Consider the following 12,668-nt stretch of genomic DNA (forward strand, 5'->3'; position numbering starts at 1 on the left):
TCATGACCTGGGCCGAAGTCAGACGCTTAACCGACCGAGCCACACAGGCGCCCCTATATGCACAAGATTTTATATATAAGCCTAATGGTAACCACAAATCAAAAACCTGTAATAGAGATACCAAAAATAAAGAGAAAAGAATCTAAGCACATCACTAAAGAAAGTCATCAAAACACAAGATAAGAGAGCAAGAGAAGAAATGAACAGTGAACTACAAAAACAACTGTAAAACAAGCAACAAAATGGCAATAAGTACATCCCTATCAATTATTTTGAATGTAAAGGGACTAAATGTCCCAATGAGAAGACATGGGGTGACTGAATGAATAAAAAAAGCAAGACCCATCTATATATGCTAGCTACATGACATTCACTTCAGACCCAAAGACACATGCAGATTGAAAGTGAAGGGATGGAAAAGCACTTATCATGCAAAAGGAAGTGAAAAGAAAGCCGAGGTAATAATACCTACATCAGACAAAATAAACTTTAAAACAAAGACTGTAACAAGAGACAAAGAAGGATACTACATAATCATAAAGGGAACAATCCAACAAAATACAACAATTGTAATTATTTATGTACTCAAGATGGGAGCACCCAAATACGTAAAGCAATGATTAACCAAAGAATAGAAGAAATTAATAATAATACAATACTATTAGGGGACTTTAACACCCCACTTACATCAATGGTAGATCATCCAAACAAAATCAACAAGGAAACAGTGGCTTTGAATGACACATTAAACCAGATGGATCTACCATATATCCAAAACATTCCCTCCTAAAACATCAAAATATATATTCTTTTCAAGTGCACATGGAATATTCTCCAGATCACATGTTAGGCTACAAAACACGTCTCAACAAATTCAAAAAGGTTGAATCATAGCAAGCATCTTTTCTTTTTTTTTTTTTTTCAACTTTTATTTATTTTTGGGACAGAGAGAGACAGAGCATGAACAGGGGAGGGGCAGAGAGAGAGGGAGACACAGAATCGGAAACAGGCTCCAGGCTCTGAGCCATCAGCCCAGAGCCTGATGCGGGGCTCAAACTCACAGACCGTGAGATCGTGACCTGGCTGAAGTCGGACGCTCAACCGACTGCGCCACCCAGGCACCCCAGCAAGCATCTTTTCTGACCAGAATACTATGAAACTAGAATCAACCACAAGAAAAAATCTGGAAAGAGCATAAATACATGGAAGTTAAATAACATGATCCTAAACAATGAATGGTTCAACCAAGAAATCAAAGAGGAAATCAAAAAATACATGGAGAGAAATGAAAATGAAAACACAATGATCCAAAATCTTTGGGATGCAGCAAAAGCTGTTTTAAGAGGGTAGATTATAGGAACAATGGCATACCCTAACAAGCAAGAAAAATCTCAAAGAAACAATCTAACCTTACACCTATAGGATCTAGAAAAATAAAAACAAAGCCCAAAACAAGTAGAAAATAGGAAATAATAAAGATTAGAGCAGAAATAAATAAAATACAGACAAAAAAATAAAATAAAATAAAACAAATCAATGAAACCAGGAGCTGATTCTTTGAAAAGATAACAAAATTGATAAGCCTTTAGCAAGACTCACCAAAAAGAGAGAGGACTCGGGGCGCCTGGGTGGCTCAGTCGGTTAAGCGTCCGACTTCGGCTCAGGTCATGATCTCGCGGTTTGTGAGTTCAAGCTCCGCATTGAGCTCTGTGCTGACAGCTTGGAGCCTGGATCCTACTTCCAATTCTGTGTCTCCTTTCCTCTCTGCCCCTCCCCTGCTCATACTCCATCAATCTCTCTTTCTCTCTCAAAAATAAACATTTAAAAAAATTTAAAACAAACCTCTCTCGCCAAAGCATAAGAGACTGTTAAAAACTGAGAACAAACTGAGGGTTGATGGGGGGTGGGAGGGAGGACAGGGTGGGTGATGGGTATTGAGGAGGGCACCTTTTGGGATGAGCACTGGGTGTTGTATGGAAACCAATTTGTCAATAAATTTCATAAAAAAAAAATTTAAAAAAAAATAAAGTTCATGTAAGAATTAAAAAAAAATAAAATAAAATAAAATTCTCATTTAAAAAATAAATAAATAAAAATAAAACAAACCTCTCTCATATCATGGTTAGATTCTGTGGTAAATATGTTGAATAAGGGAAAAGGGTCTCTTTTAAAATTAACCATAATAAAATGCTTTATATATGTACTTTGCTCACCTTGTAGTTTTCACATTGTTCTATCATTATTTGTTGACTTATAGTACCCGTTGAATATACACATAAGTATGCTTACTCATCAGTAACAGGAACTTTGTGTTATTTGTCTTAGTAAACTCAGCCCAAGTTTGCACATGGTAAACATTTAGTAATTCTTTTTAATATAATGGATTTAGTCCCCTCAGTTTTCTGAGAAATCCTTGAGATAAATCTTTTTCTTTTCTTTTCTTTTTCTTTTATAAAGAGAGAGAGCAAGCAGGGAAGGGAGCAGAGGGAGAAGGAGAGAGAGAGAAAGAGAGGGAGAGACTCTTAAGCAGGCTCCATGCTCAGTGGGGAGCCCAACAAAGGGCTCAATTCCATGGCCCTGGAATCACAACCTGAATCAAAATCAAGAGTCAGACACTCAACTGACTGAGCCACCCAGGTGCCCTGAGATAAAACCTTTCTAAGTAGGATTTCTCAGAATATTCTGAGTTGTCCCTTTTATCATTAATATTGTTTATTATCATTAATATTTTTAATTTAATATTGCTGATGATAAGAATGAAAACAGCTGATAATTATTAAGCATTTATATATCAGATGCTGCAAAGCAATTTATATGCATTTAACACTGATAATAATCCTATGAGGAGCACCTGGGTGGCTCAGTTGGTTAAGCGTCCAACTTGGGCTCAGGTCATGATCTCATGGTCCAATGAGTTCCAGCCACACAACGGGCTCTGTGCTGACAGTTCAGAGCCTGGAGCCTGTTTTGGATTCTGGTCTCCCTCTCTCTGCCCCTCCCCCACTCATGTTCTCTCTCCCTCCCTCTCTTTCTCTCTCTCTCTCCCCCTCTCTCTCTCAAGAATAAATAAACATCAAAAAAAAAAAAAAAACTAACACTGATAAGAATCCTATGAGATGCGTAACATCTTAATGCAATTTACAATCTAGGCGACTTAGAAATAAAGAGGTTAAGTAATTTGCCCAAGGACACACAGAGTGTTAAGTGGTAAAGTCTAATAGTCCCTTGGCCATATTCACTGCACTATATTACCTCCCATCCTTTTAAAAAGGCTGCAGCCATAGGCTTCTATTTTGGATATAAATAAGTATGATCCTGTTGGACCCAAACCTCCTGAAGACAACAAATATAAGTTCTGCACAAAATGCAAAAGGGAAGGAAGGAAGGAAGGAAGGAAGGAAGGAAGGAAGGAAGGAAGGAAGGAAGGTCAGAGGAAAGGAGAGGAAAGGAAAGAAGAGAAATGGAAACAAAGAAAACCTGGAGTCTCCAGAGTAAACAAAAGCCTGCAGAATCGGGAGGGAATCTATACTTGCAATAAGAGATTCCTATTTTTACAACTTCCAGCACAAGAACAGGCCAAAATGAACACCTCATGGGGCAGCTAGCTCCAGGGAGAAAACTGCAGTCTCTCTGGTCTAAAGAACAAAAGGACAGAGTTCAGAGCAACCACAGGCACTGAAAAGTGAAGGGCAAAATCCCAGAAAAGAGAGCTTAGAGACGGCGTCCCAAATTCTGTGTATAAGTCTGTGTATTCTCTGCCCAAGTCCCTGACTGATCCTTGAACCACGCAGCATGCACGTACAGAAAATACCTCAGAGCAGCCCAGCTAAAGATAAAAGAGCTGAACTGAGTTTTTAACTGCTGCCCAAGAGATAGAAATTATACTCTGATGTGAACCAATTTAATTGCCTGCTGAAACAAAAAAACCTCAACGCTTTTAGAGGACTATACCAGAATTCAGAGTCTTTACAGCATAACAGTCACATGCCAAGATAAATTTGAAAGTATTCAGTTTATTAAGGACCAGACAAATGTGACTTCATCTCAGGAAAAAAGATGAAGGAAATTAACTCTGAGATGACCCAGACATTTCAGTTAGCAGACAAGGATTTGAGAGCAACTATTGTAACAATGATAAACCAACCACTAATGCTTTCCTTGGCCTTAGAATGTTCCAGGAAAACATGTTTACAATGATGAAAAATATAGTTGATTTCAACAGAAAAATAGAAACTTTTTAAGGGACCAAATGGAAATTATAAAACTGAAAAACACAGTATCTGAAATTAAAAAGGCAGCTTTGCAGGTACAACTTTCTTCCTCGGAAGAGTTCTTTCTCTTTTTATATAAAATAATCTTTTGTTTAGTCTCTCCAATAACTAACCTTACCTATCTAACTACTCGGTTCCTCCTGTCTTGAGTGTTCAGGGCCTGATTCTAGCATTTATGACTCGTATAATCTCTATGACTTGATTCCTGACTTAATTTTATGCCACTACCCTAATTAATACTTTTGTCTAATTTGACCTAACCGTGCATCACATCTGCAGTAGTTTTAAAACATGCCCATGGGGCACCTGACTGGCTCAGTTGGTAGATCACGTGACTCTTGATCTCGGGGTTGTAAATTCGAGCCCCATGTCGGGTGTAGAGATTATTTAAAAGTAAAATCTTTTTTAAAAAGTCCAAATTTCATGACATTCCTTCCTCCAAAATGTGGACCTTGATTCCCCTCCCCTCGAGAGTGGACTGAACTTAACCATTTCTAATAAAAAGAATATGTCAAAAGTGGCAGTGCGATTTCCAAGATAAGGTCATAGAAGGCATTGAAGCCTCTTCCTTTCTTTCTTGGGTCATTCAACCTGAGGGAAGCCACATCATTAAGGCATTCAAACAACTCTATGGAGAGGTACACATGGAAAGCAACTCAGTTCTACCAATAGCCAGCAAGAGGTCTTCTGCCAATAGTCATGTGTTATGGGTTAAATTGTGTCCCTCTCCCCCAAAAGATAAGTTGGAGTCTTAACCCCCAGTACCTAAAAATCTGGCCTTATCTGTAGATAACTCTATAGAGTTTTTACAGAGGTAATCAAGTTACAACAAAGTCATTAAAGGTAGACTAAATCCAGTATGACTGGTGTCCTTATGAAAAAGGGAAATGTGGACACAGAGACATGCACACAGGGAGAATGCCAAGTGGAAATGAAATCAGAGATCAGGATGAAGCAGGTACAAGCCACAGAAGATCAAAGACTGCCAGCAAACCACCAAAACCTAGGAGAGAGGCATGGAATAGATTCTCCCTCGCAGCTGTCTGAAAGAACCACTCTGCCAACACTTTGATCTTGCACTTCTAGCCCCCAAGACCAGAGACAACACAATTCGGTTGCTCTAAATCACCCAGTTTGTGGCACTTTGTGGCACAGCAGCCCCAGGAAACTAACATATCATGTGAAAGAACCACCTTAGAAGCAGATTATCTAGTCCTAGGGACAAGCTTTCAGATTACTGCAGCTTTAACCATTGATCTTGACCTCCGCTTCCTGAGACAACCCTAGTCAGAACTGAGACAGCCAAGTTGCTACTGAATTCCTGACCCACAGAAATTATAAGATAACTATTTGACGTTTTAACTACTGTTATGGACTAAATTGTGTCCTCCACCCTATATTCATATGTTAAAGCCCTAACCCCAAAGTGACTGTATTTGGAGACAGAGCCTTTACAGAGGTAATTAAGGTTCAATGAGATTGTTAGGATGGCACCCTAATCCAATATGACTGTTGTCCTTGTAAGAAGAGGAAGAAATACAAGGGATGGCCACACACAAAGAAAAGGCCATGTGAAGACACAGTCAGAAGGCCACCATCTGCAAGCCATGGAGAGGGGCCTCAAGAGAAACCAAACCTGCTGACATCTTGACCCAGACTTCTTGCCTCCAGAACTAGAGAAAACAATTTTCTGTTGTTTAAGCCACTTGGTCTGTGGTATTTTGTTATGGCAGCCCCAGAAGAATAATGCAGCTGCTAAAATTTGGGGATAACTTGTCCCACAAGAATAGTTTACAAGATACTTTCCCACACCAGCCCCCTAAACACACACATTTTCCATCTCCATTCACCACCCAAAATGGTCCCAACAGTCTAGCCCCAAAGTACACAAATTAGAAATGTCAGCAGTATTTTTTTGAACAGATTTGATGTTCTGAAACTCCATTCTCTCACAGATTGTGTAAAAGGCCCTGTGATAAATCCATCAAGTGACAAGCAATTCTCACCTTTAAGTGAAAATAGTAAAGGATGACAATTAGCCTGTGCATGACCCTGCTCGATTTTAGACTACGACCATGACCAAGATCATAATAGAATTTTGAGAAGAAAAGAAGCTTATAATCCTAACCCAATGGAGAACTTCAGTCCATTGGAAATAACCACTATCTTCTCTCCGCTTCTCTTAGCAGCTTGGTCCTCTGCTGTGGATGTTGAATTATATGAAACTGTTAACCCCTCAACCAACAAACACTTGCTCTTCCAGACCAGTGACTTGTCTCCATTAGATTTTTTAATTTATTACAGTTCCTAGCACAGAGCAAGCACTCAATAAATGTTTACAGAATGACTGGATCCAGAACTGCCCCCCACCCCTTTAATTCTACTGGAGGCAGTCCTATGCCAAGACTGTAAAAAGGCAGCACTGAGCTGTGAACCTTGCTCATTCATCTTATCCCCTCAGGAGAACTCCTTCTGCTGCAGCTCCTGACAAATTCAAAGTCTGGTCTGTTTGATTTCTCTGGCAATTTTTAGCTTCTTATTGGCAGGTAACCTCTCTCGAATTTAACTCTTGCCTGTCCCTTTAGCATCACAGTGACCATTTTCTGCTTCACGTTTTCTGAACACAACCCTAAGGGCCAGTGCATTCCATTAGCCCTCCTCGTGGGCCAATTCTCAGCCTTCATACCTGGCCTAAATCTTTACCCCACTTATAATCAATCAGCACCCTTAACCATCCTACCTATTCAACTCCAGGGCTGAAAACCTGAATCTTATGACTTGATGGCTTTAAGTCTCTTTAGTTTGGGTTCCTGGAATTGTGTTCTACTGACTGGTAAGGGGGGAGGAGGGATTAGTTCTGCATTATTTTTAATGCGTATATAATAAATATTATAAGAGCCACAGACGTGTGCATGAATGTGGTTGCAAAAGCTAATCTTTTCAGTGTTTCCTTGGCCCCAAACTCCAAACTCCTTTCACCCTTTCCTACTATCAAAGGGAAGTTTACGTTTGTGTTAAGTGTCAGAGGTGACCACACTTATTGGAGGCAAAAAAGAAGCTGGAGTATCCAGTAATATCAATATTTTTAGTTATATTTCATAATTAACCCTGACCTATACCTTTAGATGTATTTAGAGGTTCTTGAGCTAATTTCTGGAAACATTCAGGGGAAACTCTTTTTAAAACACACCATCTCAAGGAAGATCCTTAATGCATTCATGAATGAACTAAGGACACAATTTGCCTTAAAAAGTTCCCAAGCAGTTTCTCCAGCCAAAAACATTTGGAGGCTGAGTACTTAAGTAAAAACACTGTAACTATTCATAATAACAGCTAATATTTGGGACGCATGGGTGGCTCAGTTGGTTAAACAGCGTGGTCTTGATTTTGGCTCTGGTCATGATCTCACCGTTCAGGAGATCAAGCCCCTCACAAGTCTCTGCTTTGACAGTGCATCCCCCAAAAAACACAGCTAACATTTATTGAGTGTTTTTACGATATGCAGGCTAATGTGCTCGTGTGCTTAATAGGGATGCTCGCATTTAATCCTGCCAACCGCCCCAAGACAAAACTTAAGCACAAAAGAGTAACTTGTCCAAAGATACCCAGCTGGTAAATCATCAAGTGGAATTTAAACCACTTTAAGTTTCTGAATCCAGAACTCCACTGCCTCTTGGGTTTCTAGCAGCTTTACTAATAACATTCCCTTCTGGTATTTAGCTGTTGGCATAAAGTATTTCACTGGGTTATCTCATCCTTTTGTTGCCAGGACCTGGATAAGGATAGAAGTGTCTCTTGGACCAATTTATTCACGTCTAGAAGAGAGCCCTTTGACAGTGTGTCAACACTTATCCAGGAAGTACTCAATGTTTACTGAATGAATGAAGCCAGTTTGGAATTTGTTAAAAATAAATGACTCTTTTATAGCCATTTAAGAATTTAAAAAAGAGGGGCAGTCTCAAAATCGTCTCTCATTAAGTGCTCACATGGAAAACTGTGCATTCCATTTTGGTGATTCGGGAAGGTGAAATCACAGAGATAACTGGGGGTGGAGCGGGGCAGTGGAAGGTGGGGAGGATTATTCTGTAAGAAAAGAGGACAGAGTGCTAGACCCAAAGAGATAAATCTAAATCCTAAATCTAAACTAAGTCCATAATGAATGGTCAGAAAATCCAAGGGGAGGGAAAGACACCAAACTTCAAGGAGACCCTCGAAATATGTTTCAACATTCCACCCTCACTCTCAAATGTTCACATCTGAAAGTTACGTTGGAAATTACCTGGGTCGCCTTGGTGACTTCCCGAGTTGGTGCCAATACTTATATAACAAAAGGTCAGTATGAAACGCAACAGCGTCCAGGGGCATGAAACGCGCCAGCTGCTCTGCCAGAGAAGGCCAGCCAGGTAACCACCAGCGCAGAAATGTGGGGTGCGTACCAGGCCCAACGCAGTTTAGGAAGCCCGCTGCAATGGATCAAAGCAGCCACCAGATGGTACTCCAGGCTTAGGATCGGGGTGGACTTCCGGCCCTCCCCACCTCCCCCTTCACCCCCAACCAGCCCCTCAGCAAGCTCCAAGGAGGGCGTCCAGGCCAACCCCGCCGCTGTCTTGCGGCGACTCCCAACTACGAGGTCAAGAGTCGGGCTCCCTTTGAATGGACTCAGGCACTGGCCCAGGGGTGCAAGTGCCTCGCGACAGGCGGTTACCCCGCCCGCCCCGCGCAGAGGGCGCTGACCCCAGGCGGGCCGGCGCGCGCGGCGGGCGGCCATAGGCTGCGGCGCTGGGCGGGAGGGGGCGAGGCAGGCCCGGGCGAGGTGGGACCTGCCCCGGCCCCCGCGGTGGGCGGCCAGAGCGCGTGGGGCCCGGGCCCGGGACAGGCAGCGGAGCCTGGATTGCGGTGCGCTGGGCCAGTCTGCCACCCGGCCCAGGCCCGTTAGGGACCCAGACGCTGAGCGCAGTCCCCAGCCGGGGAGTTTCAGCGGCGGGGGGACGACCCAGGTGGCGTTTCCGGAGTTGGGAGGCACTACCTGACGCGGCTATTTTGTTTTTCTAGTTTTCAGCTACCGAAGGTTGGATATCGGACATGAATTACTCACGGTTCCTCACGGCCACGAGCGCAGCGAGAAAGCCTTCTGCCATCCGAATCATGAGTGAGTGCTGGGCTGGCGCCTCTGCTCCGGGGCGGGGGTGGGCGTGCTGCAGAGCCACTAACGGTGGTGCCTAGGGTCCGCGCCAGTTGCACCCTTACATTAAACTGTGAAAGCCTCTGTGAGCCAGGCTCTGCGTGCAAACCTGAAGCAGGCACAGACTTTGTTTTCGGAGAACTCGTGCTGTAACGGAAGACACCGAATTGGTTATCTCTGCTCCAGTGTAGCAATAGAGAGAGGGGCACAGGCTGTTGTGGGACACGTCCGTGCAAGAGGGAGGGTGTGCTGTCTAGAAAGGCTCTTGCCGGCAACATGAGTAGATGTTGGTTTGGCACAATGTGCAGGTGTGTGCGGAGTTGGGAGGGTCTGGTAAATTGGAGAGAAAGGAGTGAGCCTCGAAGCTTGACAGTCCGGTAGGCGCTAAATGGAGGAGGGTTTTCTGTTCTCATGGCCCATTGCTTACCTTCCTGATCCCTCCGCCTTCTTAGTTGGACATCTCCAGTCTTTAGTTCCTCCACCAGTGAGGCCGGTCCAGAAGAAGTTATTTTATGTGCTTATTTTCGACTAGCATTCTATCACTAGAAATTGTTCAACTTTACAGTTTTATGGACTATAATGCAATACATCGAGCTATCTCTGTTTATGAAAATCTTCACTGAAAGTGTTTCTTCTTCTCTTCCAAATTTATCATAGCTGAGACATTGAGCAGGGCACCGAAATCGGTCATCTCCTTGGCTACTGGATCACCAAACCCCAACACCTTCCCTTTTAAGACTGCTGTTATCACCGTAGACAATGGAGAGCCCATCCAGTTTAATGAAGAGATGATGAAGAGAGCACTTCAGTATTCTCAGAGTGCTGGGTAGCTATCAATAGATAACATAATTTTGTTGGTTTACTTTCATGAGTAATATTCCAAGGCCCAGTGATAAAGTGGTGTGTCTTTTTTAACTGGATATTCAACAGGTAGGAAGGTTTGGGGTAGAGTTTCCAAAGAATAATTAAGAGTAACAGATGCATTGAATGCTTAACACCCCCTCCGTGACTGCTCCTTGACTTTAAATGATGGGGAGACTCAGAGAAGGCTTCTAAGAGGAAGTACCATTGGAGATGAAACTGAAAAAAAAAAAAAGAGAGAGAGAGGGGGGGAGCTAGAGGAAGAAACCAGTTGGGATAAAGGAGGAAAAGGACAATCCAGGAAGAAGCAATTTTAAGTCTGGGGGTAATTTTGTAATAATTAGATTCCCTTAATAGTTGCAGACACCTATGCAGATACTTAGCCCTCAATGCAGAGGTCTTTAATTTCTTAAAACAAAGTTGGAACATACACTTTATGATTTTTCTTAGCTGGTCTTCTTCCAGTGATAAAGAGTAATTTATATAGTGTCTACAAATTATACTTCATTAAATTTTCTTTGTTCTGTGATTTAAAAGGACACTTAAATATAGCACATTATGTAAACATGAATTATGTGTAATAGACACATAGGCTTTTCTTTCCATGATACAAAGAACTTGAGATTGAACTTCTAGGTAGCCTATGGAAAATTTCCTAGGATAACAAAGAATTGATGCAGTGAGTGCTCTAGTGTAAAAGAGACCAGGCTTTGGAATAAGAAAGATGGAGATTCATATCTTAGCTCATTTAATGTAAGCTGACTAACTTTATGTGAATTTCTTAATCTCAGTCTGTTGCCTTCTATAAATAGGGATATTAATATTAGCAAAAAGCATTTGAAGATTTTTAAATTGAATGTATAAAGTGCATAATATAAAGCTACCATCTAATTCTTATCTACTATTATTACAATTTTTAATACTATAAATTTGAAAATACATTTTATGCTGTAGAATCCCCGAGCTGTTGTCCTGGCTAAAACAGTTACAAGTAAAATTGCATAATCCTCCCACCATCAATTATCCAACCAACCAAGGAAAAATGGACTTATGTGTAACATCTGGCAGCCAAGACGGCCTTTGTAAGGTAAGACTGAAAGGAAAGGGAACCCCACATTAAGAATCATATTTATGTTCAGGGCACCTGGGTGGCTTCAGCTCAGTCATGATCTTGCAGTTTGTGGGTTCGAGCCCCACATCAGGCCCTGTGCTGACAGCTCAGAGCCTGGAGCCTGCTTCGGATTCTGTGTCTCCTTCTCTCTCTGCCCCTCGCCCACTCTCACTCTGTCTCTCTCTCTCAAAAATAAATATAATGTTTCTTTAATGTTAAGAAAAAAAAATTTTTTTAAAAGAAATATGTTCATAAATACACTCCTCTCTCCTAACCACAAGAGGATCATGTTTTATGAGTTACTGGTAGTCTATCTACCTAGAATTTTAAACATGGAATTTAAAGACATTCACTAACCTGGTTTTTCTTCAGTGTAGATCATGTGGTTAATAACCCATAGCCAGGAGTCATTAAAACAAGATTCCCATGAAGGGAATACTCAACTCCTACCAGAAGCTTAGTGAGCACTGCTTAATTCATTTGGCTCAAAGACTCAGGTTACATTTTGATTTATGTAGTTATGAAATTTCAATATGATTTTTAAATTCTTTAAAGGGGATATCCTGATAGTCCTGAAGTGAACTGTAAATATTTTGCATGGCTGCTTATATAATCATCTGTGTTCACAACTGCTTACATCTGGACTTCTTGGATATGTGCTTCCCTAGATCTCTATGTATGTCTGTCTCTGACTTATTTCTGGGTTAGTTCTCGTGTTCTCTCACTCTCTGTGTGTCTGTCTTTCTCAGTTATTCCATCTGCCTCTCTCCTGGGTTATAGGAAATCTATAACCACCATTGGGGGGTTTTCATAATAAAGAGACTGTACCTATGGTTCTCGATTTCATCTGTTTTATTTTTCTTTTCTTTTTCATGAATAATTAGTCCTAAAGATTCTCTACATTCAGTCTTCATATCTAGATTAAAAAGTGCTCTTACTTATCTTAAACCATAGTAGCTTTGTTTTTCTTCTTATGAAAATGTGAAAGCTGTAATCTAGTTAGCTTTAATGAATTTAAAAAAAAATTTTTTTTAACATTTATTTATTTTCAAGAGACAGCAAGGGGGTAGGGGCAGAGAGACAGGGAGACACAGAATCCAAAGCAGGCTCCAGGCTCTGATCTGTCAGCGCAGAGCCGGATGTGAGGCTCAAAACCACTAACTGTGGGATCATGACCTGAGCTGAAGATGGATGCCCAACCAACTGAGCCACCCAGGCGCCTCAGCTTTAATGAATTTTAATT

General features: G+C 41.5%; 1 protein-coding gene across 7 annotated transcripts in view; it reads left to right on the plus strand.

Moving 5' to 3' along the window:
- The first annotated feature begins 8,808 nt into the window (after positions 1 to 8,808).
- AADAT (aminoadipate aminotransferase) overlaps positions 8,809 to 12,668 on the plus strand; it is a 32,090-nt gene continuing 28,230 nt past the window's right edge. For 2 of the 7 annotated variants that reach the window (XM_043565656.1, XM_043565684.1), the window contains exons 1-4: positions 8,809 to 8,901; positions 9,324 to 9,420; positions 10,111 to 10,279; positions 11,269 to 11,401. In XM_043565656.1, the coding sequence (XP_043421591.1) occupies positions 9,354 to 9,420; positions 10,111 to 10,279; positions 11,269 to 11,401 (369 nt within the window). In that variant the 5' untranslated portion in view covers positions 8,809 to 8,901; positions 9,324 to 9,353. Of the gene's footprint in view, positions 8,902 to 9,004; positions 9,421 to 10,110; positions 10,280 to 11,268; positions 11,402 to 12,668 lie in introns of those variants that run through there. The other 5 variants (XM_043565665.1, XM_043565691.1, XM_043565675.1 and 2 more) reach the window with 5 other exon arrangements.

Source organism: Prionailurus bengalensis, chromosome B1 (assembly GCF_016509475.1).
Source record: "Prionailurus bengalensis isolate Pbe53 chromosome B1, Fcat_Pben_1.1_paternal_pri, whole genome shotgun sequence".
NCBI lineage: Eukaryota > Metazoa > Chordata > Mammalia > Carnivora > Felidae > Prionailurus > Prionailurus bengalensis.